This window comes from Netta rufina, assembly GCF_964035555.1.
Source record: "Netta rufina genome assembly, chromosome: 3".
NCBI classification, from domain to species: domain Eukaryota; kingdom Metazoa; phylum Chordata; class Aves; order Anseriformes; family Anatidae; genus Netta; species Netta rufina.
In genome coordinates, this window is record NC_140125.1 from 80,360,142 (window position 1) to 80,374,945 (window position 14,804).

The window sequence follows — 14,804 nt, forward strand, 5'->3', positions numbered from 1 at the left end:
GTGTGAAGCACAGGCTGTGGATGAGGTGGTGAGGAGGGCTGAGCAGTTGCTCGAGAGCCATGCCTTCCCCGGCCAGAAGCTGTGCTGCCAAACACAGCTGAAGTAGAGTTGTTCCCAAAGCCTATGTCTAATGTGGCTTCTGCTTCTTACTTGCTTTAGTCATGGGCCAGGTGTGAAGCCAGTCATTTGAAAATGAGCACCTGCAATGTGCCTCTGTTTCTTACTACTACAAACACAGCAACTTTTTTCAAAAATTAGCCAGGCTCTACAAGGCATGATGATGATGTTTTTGTCGTAATGATTTAAAATCAAGATAGTGGGAGGTGTAGAACCTTTATCAATTTAAACATCTTGCAAATGTGTGGTGTTTTATCATTTGTACAGATCCAGTGTCCATCTTGCCAATTTGTCTGGTGTTTCAAGTGCCACTCGCCTTGGCATGAAGGCGTTAACTGCAAAGAGTACAAAAAGGGAGACAAGCTGTTGCGTCACTGGGCCAACGAGATTGAGCACGGGCAAAGGAATGCCCAGAAGTGTCCAAAATGCAAGGTAAGCTGCCTTCTGGGGGTGCACAGGTGGTAGCTTCAAACTGCTTAAATATTTATGTAGAGTAAATATTTGTAGCTTCTATTCTGGATTTGAAACTGAATTCACACTTGTACAAATTCTTACCTTTGACCCTTTGAGAAAAATGGGTCACGTGTTTTACTTACTCTGCAGACTCTTTGCATGTAAAAGAAACATTAAAGAAATTCTAAGACAAGGCTTTGTTTTATACTTGTAATGAGTGTGTAACAGGCCAAATTATTCCTATAATAAAGCTTTAAAGAAATTTTAAAGCTTTAGAGAAATATGATGCTCTTTGTCAAATTTTTCAGAGACTGGCTGAATTCAGTGTTAGAGTCAGTCAGAAAGTACTGCTATCAACAAGTTAACTAAGAGATTTCAATTTTTGGCAAAACCAGAAGTTTTTTTTAGGGTTGTGAAAGAACTGATATTTAATCCTTTCTCATAAATTAGCTTAATTTTCAACAGAATGAGGTGCAGTCTCATGCCCTAGAAATGCCATTTCCCATCCTTCCAGGACAGGAAAGAGATGTCCAATTACTTGAATGTGGTGGAACAGCCCAACATGCCCCTAACCCTTAACAGAGGTGGCTCTTACGGCTTTTTGCTCTTTTGGTTTTCACAGCAGTTGTCTCCAGTTGCTGATGGTAATAAGTCAAAATCTGGAGATCACCATGGTGGTGGGAGACTAGGTTTTTAGAAAAGGAGTGCTTAATTTGAACATATCTGTTGCTCTAAATTTACTTCATGGAGGGGACAAAGTAAGGTAACTAGAATGCTTGGTAGGAAATAAATAGTGAATGGGAAGTTTTACTTCCCAATGTATGAAGTATGTTTAGTCATACTTTGAGCCTTACCCTGTGCAAATAAAGAGAATGTTTATCAGTTTACTAAGTTTCTTGTTTTGGTCATGGGGGAAGAAATGTCTGTCATGCCATAGCTTGAAACTGAAAGACTTCAAAGCATGAAGAAAAATTTGTAAAGCTGTGAGATCAGTGGTCATTTGTTTACCCTTCCTCCTGCATACACATGACTTTTGAATAGTTTTTAACAACTTCTCATTTGGTAAAAGTTGATAGGTTTGAGCCGGTTCTAAAAACGTTTTATTTCTGGAAAGTCTTACAGTAAAATCCTTTTACAAACTTTCTTCCTTTTGGAGTGGGCAGAAGTATCTGTTTTGGTTTTAATTTCTTGAGTTGAGTCCAGATTCAGATTTTTGGGCAATCTGAATGATGTAACTATTGAAATAAGCTGTCCAAAAAAAGGAGAAAACAATGTACCAAGCCAAAAAGTATGAACATGGAAAAGCAGGGAAAGGAGGGCTGCTAGCTGGAAAGAGAGAAGAATAGAAGACGCCAGCATTAATGTGTGTATCATTAATACATTTTAAATAATCTGACTTTTCCAAATCCGAAGTGTATAGCTGTTTTTAATGGATTCAGAATAAGAAGACTGGACACCTGAGACCTAGGTGGTCTAAATGTCTAATTTTGAAGCCTGAAGTTGCGTGAGTTTAGCTATCGATTCTAAAGAGGATTCAGATTTCTTTCTTGATTTTTTTTTTTTTTTCAATCAAATGAAAATAAAACCTTCTGTATGGTGGGAGGCAAAATAGAAAGTTATGAATTTAGCACAGAAAAAGAACCTTTGTTAAAAAGTCCTTTCTGGTAACGTGATATTATAAATGAATATCGAAGAGGGAGTTCCATCTTTTCATAAAGGGTACCCCTGCTCCAAGTATTTTTCTTCAGAGATGGAAAAAGTTTTTTGTTCACAACCTCTGAATGGTTCATGTCAACACATTGTTGGTTTTTAAATCAACTCTATAACCAGCAAATAATCAAAAGAGCCACTTAGTGGTTAGAACAGTTGCACTGTTTTCTTCCTTTTCCCATAATCAGTTATTGAGTAGTTAAAAAATGTATATTTTGCAGCATTCTTTGTCAAAGGCAATAAAAGAAGTCTGAACATATGGGGATGAACACACCAATAGCAAAATATTTGGGGATGGGGAGATTGGAGCTAATACTTTTCTGACTCTCACTCTGTCTACCCCCTAAAACCACTGTATAAAACATGATCAGATGACTACCATATTTGCAATTAAAAAAATGGAAGGAGGAAAAGAGTTGGTAACATGCTGCTTGATCTATTGTACTTCTATATCCAAGTAGGCGATGTTTCAGCATGTTTTATTTTGATATGGTCTTGTTTTAGTGGGAGTTGGCCAAGGCATGCAGATTTGCTATGTATTATTAGATATCTTTCCATAAATTTTGTAACCTTAACTGCCTTTCCCCACTACTGTTTTTGACTTCAGAAGAAAACACTGAGGAAACAGAGTGTTTCTTACTTAGAAAGCTTTAAACAGCAGCAGAAATTTAAGTAAACAAGAATGTTAATGAGAATCATGTATCATATACTTCTCATGGTATGCATTCACTGTTCTGATTAATGTGAATGTTATCGCATAATACAGGCCATGGTTTTTGAAGGTGATTGAATTATTTTTCCTCTCTGGAGGGAGCGGAGTCATTGCTGCTGTATGGGGAGGTTAAGCCATGCACCAGGCTCCCCTGGGAGGAGCAACAGCAGAGCAGCATGTCTCCTCTTCACCCAGCAGTGGAAGGTTTCCCAGAGCCTGTTTCTGTGAACAGGCATCCCTGCACAGCATGAGGGGGTCAAGTCAGTGATGAAAACGGTTGGTTTCTGTGCTCCTGCTGTGGGAGAACCTGCAGTGAGCAAACTCCATGCCACAGCAGGCAGCTGTGTCCCTCCGGGTCTTTGAGCACCTGAGCACTCCTGGCTAGGGGAGCAGGGAGCACTCGTGTGGTATTTGACCTGGCCATGATCATCTTCCCAACCTACAGATATTTGTAACCCATCTCTCTCGGCAGATTATGCCGAAGGCAGGGAGAAACATCCCTGTGAACCAAGGCTGGAGTCTATCTGGTGAAATGTCACACACTCGGCTTGAGAGCAGCCTGGCTGAATCAGACGGAGTTTGTCTGGCCTCATCCATCTGACAGCGGGTGGCAGCGAGTCCAAGCTCCACATGTCATTTTCTGAGTGGATTCCATCCTCACCAAATAGGGAAAGGTGGTGGGGTTTGGATTTCTTCTGGCAACAAAAAATATGGATAAGTACAACTAGTTATTCCATACTTGCAGTTTTTGAAGACGTATGTGCAGATAAATATTGTCTTAAACATTTGTAATATCTTGGTTTGAAGAAGCAAAGTTCATACAAATTAAAAGTTCATACAACGTTCATATAATTGCAGTATGTGTCCAAAAGAAGAAGAAAAAAAAAAGAAAAACAACAAAAAAAACTATCAACTTAAAATTAAGAGAACAGTGCCTCTGGAGGACTTAGACCAGGAGCAAGTAGATTCAAGAGATTTTAAAGTTAATGCCTTATGAAGTAAATTAAACTTTGGCTCGATTAATATGGTCAACACTTTTTTTATATAAGACCTGTACGAGAAAAGCAAAACTCGATCTGACAATATCCCTTTAAAAAAATCAAAAATGAAATTGGTATATTTCATATATACCAATTGTATAATATTGGTATATTATATACTGTATATATTACATATTATAATATTGGTATAGTATTGGTATAACGTTGGGCAAACTTTTTTTTTTCCTAGTTTTCTTGCATTGAACACTTAAATGTGAAAGATTTGAAATCAAGTAGCTTATAAAGCTCATCAGCAATGGCATTCTTTTTAGGTGCTTTTGGAAAACAGGGTACCTCTGTTACAGGTGAAGGAATGATACAAACAAATTGAACGGTGGGCTTCTTCGAAGTAGAGGGAGCAATTGTTTAGTCAGCCTATTTGGATCCCTTCTGTTGGATGAATGCAAGTCCTCTATGTGTCTACCAGAGTGGCATTTTATAGTGCAGTCTTTGTGCATGTGAATGTCTTTCCCATCTTTTTACCTGAAAGAAGTGTTTGAAAGTGCAGAAGTAAATTCTAAGATGGCTGACATTGGCACAAGGATGTCGGCAGACCTACCTGGAGCCACTTTTCATGACATCTGCCCTGCAGTCTTTTAAGCGCTGCCGGTGGAAAATGCCAGCTTGTTACATACACGAAGTTCCAATTTCAGTAGCAGTTGAGGTGGAAGAGATTTCTCAGATCCCAGACGAACCATGACCAGTTCCACACTTGATCCTCTGAATAATGTCCGATACCCTATGAATCACGAGCCTCTCTTGAGGTTAGAGGTTTCACTTGTGCCTGAGCTTTCATCACCTCTGGTGCTGGCAGGGCCATTAAGTGGTGATGTCTTGTCAAAATACATGTGTAGATATGAGTAAGAAGTTGATCCATTCATCACATGTTTCAGTAAGTTGGATGTAAAGGAAGGAAAGGCTGTTCCCAGGGAGGGTGGTTAAGTCTGGAACAGGTCACTCAAAGAGACTGTGACATACCCATACTTGAAGACTCTTAAAATCTGGTGGGACAAGGCTTGGAGCAGTCTAATCTGATTCTGAATTTAGCCCACCACTGAGCTAGGGGTTAAAAGAGGGGACATCTGAGGGTTACTTCCAACCTCAATTATTGTGTAATTTTGTCTGCTGTTACATTGTGGAGCCTGGGGGGTGGCAGTATTAATCCATTTTATGAGTTAGGAAAAGTGTTTACCACCCCATTAGCTATGTTTTTAACTGGCAAGGTTGAGCAGTAGCTGTGTAATCAATGTTGCAGTGCATAATGTGGTTTCATAAAATACTCTCAGGACTACCTCTCTTCTAAGTTTCTCAAAACTATTAACTAAAACTGAAGCCTGACAAAATCTGTGCAAAGTGAGTAAATGTACCAAGTGTGCAGAAGTATATAGAGGTATAGAAATGTTAAATTATTATCAAGCTATTTTATGCAGACAATTAGCAGAAAGGTGGAAGGCTAGGGAGCTTGGCTTAATGCTGTGTTAAAAATACATGTAAATAAGGAATCCTGTGCTTTTTAAGTCCCTCATCCTGAAGCAGAGCCTTTCTTGTTCTATTACAAAATGCTAAGTCAATCTGTGATGGTAATGGGACAGGGAGTGGGGCCACAGGTGGCATAAGAGGGAAACCCATCTATGGAGGGGTGAGACAGAGTTGACAACTATATTTACTGTGATGCTCTCGTTTTTAGTGAAGTTAGGTGCTAATGTGTCTGCTTCGGTAGTAAAAATAATTTTTCATCTTCAGTAAGGGTAAGGATCACTCAGATGCTCATGTGAGTCAAAGACGTAAAGCAAAGAGGGAGAATTATGTGGAAAGGCACTTATGTAGAAGCCTGGAAACAGCTGTAACTCGTGTTTGATGGTCTGAAACACGCCTTAGAAAATGTTATTGTCTTAGGACAGCTGCAATCTCTATTAATGCAGATGCCGAGTTCAGCAAGGGGCTGCTTGCAGTATCTCTTCATCTGATGTATATGGATCGTGCTGGAGCGGCGCCTGCTTTTCCGTGCTCCGGGGGCTAAAAACAGTCTTTTCTTTTTCCTTCTGCTCGTGAAGATCCACATCCAGAGGACAGAAGGGTGTGACCACATGACCTGTTCCCAGTGTAACACTAATTTCTGTTACCGCTGTGGGGAGAGATACCGCCAGCTCCGTTTCTTTGGAGATCACACATCAAACCTCAGTATATTTGGATGCAAATACCGCTACCTCCCCGAGAGACCACATTTGAGGAGACTGGTGCGAGGCTCTGTCTGTGGTGAGTGGATAAGTGTGCTTCGTAGAGAGCTGCACGAAGAGGTCATTGGGGAGAGTGGGGGATCAATATCTTTGAGATATATATATATATATAGATATAGATATAAATGTATAGGATGGGTACCTGTTTTTAGTTATGTAAAAGGTGGTTTAATAAATATATTAAAATATAGCATTTGGGGTCCCTTTGTCAATGGTTTGTGTATGAATAAATAATCTCTTCGGATAGCTTGTGTTTCCTAACCTTTTTTGATAATACATAAGCAAACTGGAAAAATACACAAGCAAACCAGCAAAAATGAGTCTTGGTATAAGCTAGCCTTAAAGAAGAATTTTAGTTCATTCCAGAGAAAATTCACTTTACTTGTAACACCTATGCATTGATTTCAGGTACCTAAATAGACCTGTTACGTTGCCACATGTGAAACTACAGTGCATTGATTTCATAGAAGATCTTTTGGTGAAACTCCGTGCAGTGCTCAGACTGTTGACATGATAAATGTCTTTACGTTTTATGTTTTTGTTTGCATTTTTTTCATTTTGTTGTACAACTGCCCTATTGGTCTATTGGTCTGTGTTTCTCTCTGCTGGCATGCAAATTGAGAAGCACTTGCTCAAACACGCTCTGAAAGCTACACCACAGTGTATAGCAGCCAAAACCTAGATCCGCAGGAGGAGCTGACTGTTGCCAAGCTGAACAAGGTTTGGTGACTAATCTGGAGTGGAGTCCAGCACCTCAGCTACATGTCTAGATCCGTGTGTCACTTAGGGTGATGTTTGTTCCCAACAATGGATTTATGTGCTGAACTGGGGGATACCTAAGCTGTCCAGTAGGATCAGACGAGGGAAGGAAATGCCTGAAATCCTATATTTCCCATGGAGCAAGCTTTTCAGGTCTCTTCTGAGGTTTTGATGCTGGCTATCAGTTGATGAATGCCTATTAAATTGTTCCTCAGTAGCTGTTTTAAAAGGGACTGAATCTGTGTGATTTCATTTAACAGGAAGGTACAAAGCAGTCAATATGCATGTTTTCACTCTCTTGCATTTTCTAGAGAGAAATTACAACATTTGAGAAGATCTATTAAAAATTAAAGACAGTGCTGGCACTAGAGCACATGGGTATAAACTGTCCATGAATAAATTTAGGCGTAAAATTCAAGGGCTGTTTCAAAGCACTTGGTAAGGTTTCAAAAGAATTTTCAGTAAAAGAAACATTGGTCTACAGTATAAGCTGTTGTAAATGGACCTTGGTGTATTTGGTGGAATCGCTACCTGTAATAGCAGGAGACGTTACAAATTCTATACTGCTTACATGCATATTCACGGGTTAAGTTATTCCAGGATTAAATCTATGTTCAGTGCAGATAGAAATAAAAATAAGTATTTTTTATCATATTATAAATCTGCCAAAAATTCTTCCTGTCTTAATTGTCCAATGCTTTACACATAATGTAAATGAGTAAACACTTTACGTTCATTTACAGTAGTGTTTATTTTTTTCCCCATTTTCTTTCCCCACAAAGAATTGTGGAAGTGCATATATCAGTTAAAATTCAGTGGTGAAGATGTGTATGTTCATATCTATAAAAACATACATAGAGAACATGTAGTGTATTTTACTTTTGCTTCCTGTTTGTAAGTGTGCTTGTGATTTGCCTTAATTTAGTAAGCCAAGAAAGCCTCAAAGCCTCAACCGAAATTCCTTCTAGGGTTTTCTCTTAAAATTTCTCTCCAGCGTTAACCTCTGTCATTGTGTTATTTCCCATGGGGATGTTCATCAGTTCAGTAGAGACAGCACTAGCTGCCAGAAAATATACTAATTGCTGAGATTTTTCAGCATAGCTTGTTAACAATCAAGCTCACAAGGATTCAGAGAATTCTGCCTTGATGCCCAAGACCCCAAATTCCTCAGTCATCTCTGGTAGGACTTGAGGTCTTAAGGTTTTGTCAGTTGGTGTTGCAGGGCAAGACTGGGCTCTGGCTCCATTCTGAAGAGTTGTCAGAAAGAGGAGACCATAGCAGAGGAGCAGGCCATTAAAAGTGTAGTCTCTAAATTCTAGTAGCATGTAGCAATTAAAAAAATAAAATAAAATAAAAAAACTAGATTTACTGTGGTAAAATGGCACTGCTCCTTGGCTAAGTAGTGGAAATTAAGAGGTCAAATTAAGAGGGCTGCCAGTGGGAGACTGGTGACATGTTGCGAAATGCCTTTTCTTCTGTCACTTTTTTATTTTCTCACTATGGAGAAGAAATAAGTGTGGTGATTTTGTAGTCTGAACAGCAAAGGTTCCTTGGCTTGTTTCTACTAAATCTGGGTGGGTAGGGTGTGTAGGAAGGAAAGAACATTTCACGGCAGACTGGCATCATATTTTCTGTTAAGCAGCAAATGTGTGTGCCTACCGTAATAGACTGTTCTGTCATAAAAATAGGGGAAAAGCATTTATGGCAACATGTATTTCAACACGCTTTTCTTCAAAAACAAATGGTTTTGTAAAGGTGATAGAAACCCAAGGGAGAAGAACATACTCTGGGAGCAAAAGTAGTCTGTTTTTTTGATGTTCCTTCTCTTCCCTCCTCTTCTCACCATTTAGCCAGTATATTCTTTAGAGGAATTTAGAAGAACTTTGTCCTGTGGCCAATACTGTAAGATGAAATTGCTAGGACTGAAGGGTAAAAAGCTGACTTTGAGATTTCATCCTCATAGTAATTAGACTCCTTCTGGCTAATTTGGAGGCAGAATGTTTGGTCATACCCTGAGGTAGTGATGAATTGTGTTGGGTATTGAACACAGGAAAAAAATACATGTTCAGCTGTCTTTAAATATAAGATGCAGCATAAGTACCACCTGAAATCAATTGGGTGAATTATGTTCAAAATCAATTGCTGCATACTACATGGATGTATAATAGGGCACACAACACATAATGGTGCTATAAAACAAGTGAATTATTTTCCATAGTAAATTGTATCTCAGATAGGATTCTGAAAGCAGCTTATCTTCAAATCTGATATATACCGTTGTCCCAAGACAGAGCAAGACTCACTTTAGGCATGGTTTTGAGCACTGCAGCAGGAAGAATCCTATTTCTAGAATCCAACCTTCATTGTCAACTTTATCATTTACGTTTGTCTTATTAGTACAAGATTTCCTTCATACATTTGATAGGACTTTTTAAAAACAGATGCAAGCTTGTATTAGCACTGTGACTGTTTTGATTTGTAAGTAGATACTTGTAATGACTGTTTAAGCATATACAGCTATTGAGTTAGACTAAATTTGATTATTATTTATCCATATGCTAGTGATTAAATTTGTTTTCCAAAGCTAGCATATAAAGTTTTTGATGGCAAAGAATTCTCTAAGGATTTCTGGGTTTTCATAAATATTACCCAAAACCCCACAACCAGAATCAGTTATGTAAGGAGAAAAACATTCCCTCATGTTTTCTAAATGTTTCCTAATTTGGCAGAAAAATATCATTCTGGATATCTAATGAAACTCCTCTGAAAAACCTTGCAGTTATTACTTTACTACAGATATCTAAGTCATGCTAGGTAAATCTGTAGAGAATTGTCTCCAGCTGAGTAGAACTTTTTCAGTGTTTCCTTTTTAGGCTTCTTTTATTTGCAACAGTTTCTGTAACTATCAGCAAAAACTAACTTTGAATGTTACCAAACTGGTTACCATAATGTAATGCTGAGTTCACTGCATGGACTAGTGACCCAAGATTTTATTCATCTGTGTGGCAAGGCTTTTATATTTGCTCTATTTGCTAGCAGTCGCAGAGCTGACAGAAATAGGACAATGGATCCTTGGGAAATTTAGTGGCTTTAATAAACATCTATAGTCTCAACAGGGTTTCTTAGTGTGTCACAATTCCCTCTGTGATTAAGAGCTTCATAGTCCTTTGCACTATGATAAATGATGTGTGTCAAACCACATTTGGATAGAAAGCAATATTCAGTCAGACATTCAAAACACAGCATTTTATAACTGGTTTCATACCAAGTTAATAAATTTCTAGAGTAAAATATAGATATTGGCTGCTTTGCAGTGATTGCTGCTATTTATGCTCTTAGCTGATGGTGATTTGTATAAGTCTTGCTCACCTTGTGTGAACTTTTTCCTTTATCTTTCTTTACCTTTGTAAAATGTAAAATTAAGGACTTACATATAGTACACATGTAAGTAGAAAAAGTATTTTATTTTTAAAGAATAACATAAACAATGTGTTGATAACCAAAGGAAGCTCTAGCTAGTGAACTCAGGTTGTCCCCTGAGATCTTGGGACAAATAGACTAAACTAAACTTTATATTCACAGAGAGAAGGAAAAAGTCAGCCATTCATGCTTTATTGCAGTTCTAAGTTAGTGTGTCAACTGTAAGTAAACGAGCTCTTAAACTGAATTAACTTGGGAAGCATTCTTTATGTAGGCAAAGAGGTGACTGCAGTCAAAAGTTTGCTTAGCCCTTCTGCAGAATCTGTTGCTGTGTACTTAGTCACCAGTTCAGTAGTTTAGGTTTTTAATGATTTTGGTACCAAACATGTCATAGTTTTCTAACATTCAAATTACATGGTTATTAGTAAAGTATATAGACAGTTTATACCTCAAAACAGAATTCTGTAGGCTTTTTTGAAAGTAAGGGCTTCAGTAATGTTTATTAATGTTTTTAATCACTTTTTTTTTGGTATTTTCTTGAGGTTTTTCATCACATTCCTTCTTCTGTCTACAATTGAATAATTTATTTGAAGCAATGACAACTTCTGTGATTATAGAATGCTGTACAGCGGAGTCCCCAAAAGGTTGACAGTTTAGATGCCTAGCAACTAGAGTAATACCAATAATATTTGCCAATTTTTCCTTCTAGGAATTAATGTTTCCCGCCCACGACACTCCTGTGAAATTTAAAAGCTATCAAAACAAGTGTGAAAAGGACCAATTCATTTTACCACTGTAAATATTTCCAGTGGTAAAAAAGTATCTTTTTTCCTTCAGACTGCCCAAATTAGTGGCTCAGGTTATGGAGAGGTTTACGTCATTGTTGAATGAAGTAATCCAGTTACTGAAATCTGATACAAGTGACTTGAGAGAGGGAAGGGTAGGGGAGCGGTAACAAACTCGCTTTTCCCCCCTTTCTATAAGTAATCTTTCACACACGTGCTTAAGGTAGAGTATTGTTTAATCTCAAATCTGTGTTCAATCTGCTGATATATCAGTAAAATGCTTATTCTGCTATGTTTTCAAGCTACTAAGGCAAGTTACATCTTTGAACTAGCCATCTGGCCAACAGAGAAAGAGCGAGCTAGAGAGATTCTGCTGTTCAATACAAGAAAGACAATTTGGATTCCAAGTTCAGTTTTTAATAATGACTTTAGCAATAGGGATCCTAACATAGTCTTAAAAAAAAATAAACTAGCTTTTAAGAGATCAGATGCACAAACATTTGTGAATGGTTCAAAAGGGAAAAATAAAATGCATACATTGAATCGTTAATGAATTTTGTGTTTCAGCTGGAAAACTACTCATTACACCCCTAATACTGGTTCTGGGACTGGCACTGGGAGCCATAGCTGTTGTAATAGGTAAGAATTACACATATGAATGGGTCTGATTTTGCAGTTACTATCTGTATCTGTATTACTTGACATCTTAGCATTTTCATCTGTAAGAGATGGACACAAAAAAAAAAATACAGTTTTCATAGATAAACTTTTAGTATGAAGCACGTGACATTTTTTTCTAAATTAACTTGTCTTTAGAATCTTACCAGCCAGTCTCAGCCTGATTCAATGCATAGGCTGCCAAATTGGATTCAAGCACAAAAAGATGTACCATGAATTAATTTCATGATAGTATCAAAACTCTGTTAATGTGTTTGTATCAATTGTGGATGCAGTTATTCTAGCAAATCTACTCTTTGCCCAGCTGGTGGTAAGAGAAAGGAGGTGATGCTTTTCCTTTGGACTTGAAAGAGTGCCTCTTCTAACAAACTATTTTATCACTATAATAATAGAATAAATCTGTAATTGGTGTTGTTTATTATTATTATTATTATTATTTTGTTTGCTTTTTGTCATTTACAGCTTTTTCTCAAAAGACTTTTAAAAATATAGACCCCTGCCTGGGCAGGGATAAATATTTTGTATTACTTCACAATAGATAACAAGGGCGTTTGTAAAATGAATAATTTTATTATATAATTGTATATTTTTTATATATTTATATATATTTATATATAATAATTTTATTATATATAATTCTTTCAATGAAGGTGAAACTGATTGAATCAAAGGTTAAGAGAATTTTTAAAGTATTGATAATCTGCAGAGGAAGAAATGAACCTTGAATTAAAAAGTTTTATAAATAGGCGTGTCTTAGCCTTTAGATTTGCATGTTACATGTTTATGAAAATGAGTTAAATCAGCCTTGAATTCAGATCTAAGAATTTCTAAAGTACTGTTAAAGCTTTTAACTTTGTATCTTATACACAACAAACTGTAGTGCAGAAACAAATTTTTGTCAGAGATGGGAAGTGGGGTTAGCAGGAATTTGTTCTACACTTTCTCTGTTTTAGTTTATTTTAACTGGTTGCCAAAGAGACTGTTGCAGGCTAGTATTTTCTTCTGCTTGTCCCAGATACCTTGTCTAAATTCTCTTAAGACATGGAAAGCTGCATCTTAATACTCTACATATATTGAAAGAATACAGTGCATGCACAAAAGATTTCATTTAACTATGGCTTTCTTCTTATTTCCTTATTTTGGCAGGTTTATTTGTGTTTCCTATCTATTGCCTTTGTAAAAAGCAGAGGAAGAGGTCACGGACAGGTATGCCCTGGTAAGGACAGGCCATACTCACCTGAACTAAGCTGGTCCTGCAAGGGCTATACACGGTTTGTGCTACAGAGCAATACAGTTCTGGTAACAGCATCACAGCCACCGCCCTGGAAGAAAAGTGGGGGATCTCCTGTCGTCTTCCCTCAGCTGAAACACTACTGCAGACCAGAAAGCCTCTTTGCTCTGGTGCACTCTGAACAAGATGGGCCCCCTGACTGCTGCTTTTTAAATGTTTTTTTATTATTATTGTTATTATTATTATTATTACTTTGGAGGGTTGGTTTTTGTTTTGAAGATTTAAGTCTAAGTTTCTGAACTAGACAATCAAAGTCTGTATTGTAGCCACAACTCTACTACCGATATGGCCTGTGAAGAAAGCGTTTGACTGCTAATGTGCTCCGTTTAACTTCAGTGTTGGCCTTTAAGGGGGAAATGCTTAGAAGTGTTTGGACTCTTACTGTACACTGAGCATACTACTTTTGGTATTAAAAACTACTTCTGTAAATAACTTCCATCACACAGCATTCTGTTCAGCATACCAAAACCCCGTCACATGCCAGAACATGACAGCTGGTTATCTTCTGAGTTGTCCTACTAGCAAGCAAGAGTGTAGATCACATTTGTGCGGCATGGATTGCCACAGCCAAATAATAGTGCCTCAAAAAGAAACATTACTATTATTATTATTACTATTATTGAAATTCAGTAATACTTATAAATATGCTGATTGGATTTGCTTTCATATTTATTTTTTTGACAGTCCAATAATATTGATTGGGAGGGGTGACGAATTTGTTAGAGGAGTACACCATTTTGAAGTTTTCTCAGTACAAAAAAAGATTTGAAGGGATTAGATAACAAGAAGTAACTAGAGATAGAACAGGCCACTGATATCCACTGAAATGTGACACAATGTGCAAGGAAACGTGTTTGCAGGGAAGCTGGAAACCTGCTCTTCTGTTCTGACTTGACATATAGTACAAATGCTACACACTAGTTTTGTGAAGATTGACTTGGTGGAATTTTGTAACCTAAATAGCATGTATGTTTGTTTTATAAGCAGTCTGCATAAGTCTTAGAGGATCTACTGATGTCTCTTCAGGAAAATTTGTGAATTTTGAGTAAGGGAAGGGATCGCGAATTGTTAGGAGACCGTTTCACTTTTTTTCTCTGCTTCCAGTGTTGCTGCTCTTGGTGCATTATAGATCTGAAGAGAATAGTGATCTGTGCTCTCTTTTCCTAAATTCAGGTAACCACTGTTTGTCACTGGACCTTTTTCTTGGCATGTCACCATCAGAGCAATGTAATTCAGAGTCAAGAATCAGCTAAGAGTTTTTTTGTTTCTAGTCACAATCCAAATTTATCATACAAATAAACCTGAAAGAAAATAGAATAAAGTAAATTTGTGTGAGCAGAACACTGATACACTAAAGAGAGGAAATGAATAAGAGAAATATCTACTTTGTACTTTAAAAAAAAAAAAAAAAAAGTTGATCTTGAAGATTAGATTTGTACTGTGAAGGTACTTTTTTTGAGTGTTTGAAGATACATATATATGTGTGTGTGTGTGTGTATGTGTGGGAGATGGGGAAGCAGGAAGATGAGTAATGTCCTAAGTGTACAGACCTCAAAATTTAGGCTCACAAACAGCATATCTTTTGAGAGGATGTACTTTGCA

General features: G+C 37.4%; 1 protein-coding gene across 1 annotated transcript in view; it reads left to right on the plus strand.

Moving 5' to 3' along the window:
* RNF217 (ring finger protein 217) overlaps window positions 1-14,521 on the plus strand; it is a gene marked incomplete at its 5' end in the record, with an annotated part of 54,212 nt that extends 39,691 nt beyond the window's left edge. The window contains 4 exons of the mRNA XM_084283772.1: window positions 385-549; window positions 6,087-6,288; window positions 11,801-11,872; window positions 13,058-14,521. Coding sequence (XP_084139898.1) covers window positions 385-549; window positions 6,087-6,288; window positions 11,801-11,872; window positions 13,058-13,131 — 513 coding nt within the window. The 3' untranslated portion in view covers window positions 13,132-14,521. The remainder of the gene's footprint in view (window positions 1-384; window positions 550-6,086; window positions 6,289-11,800; window positions 11,873-13,057) is intronic.
* Window positions 14,522-14,804: the final 283 nt, after the last annotated feature.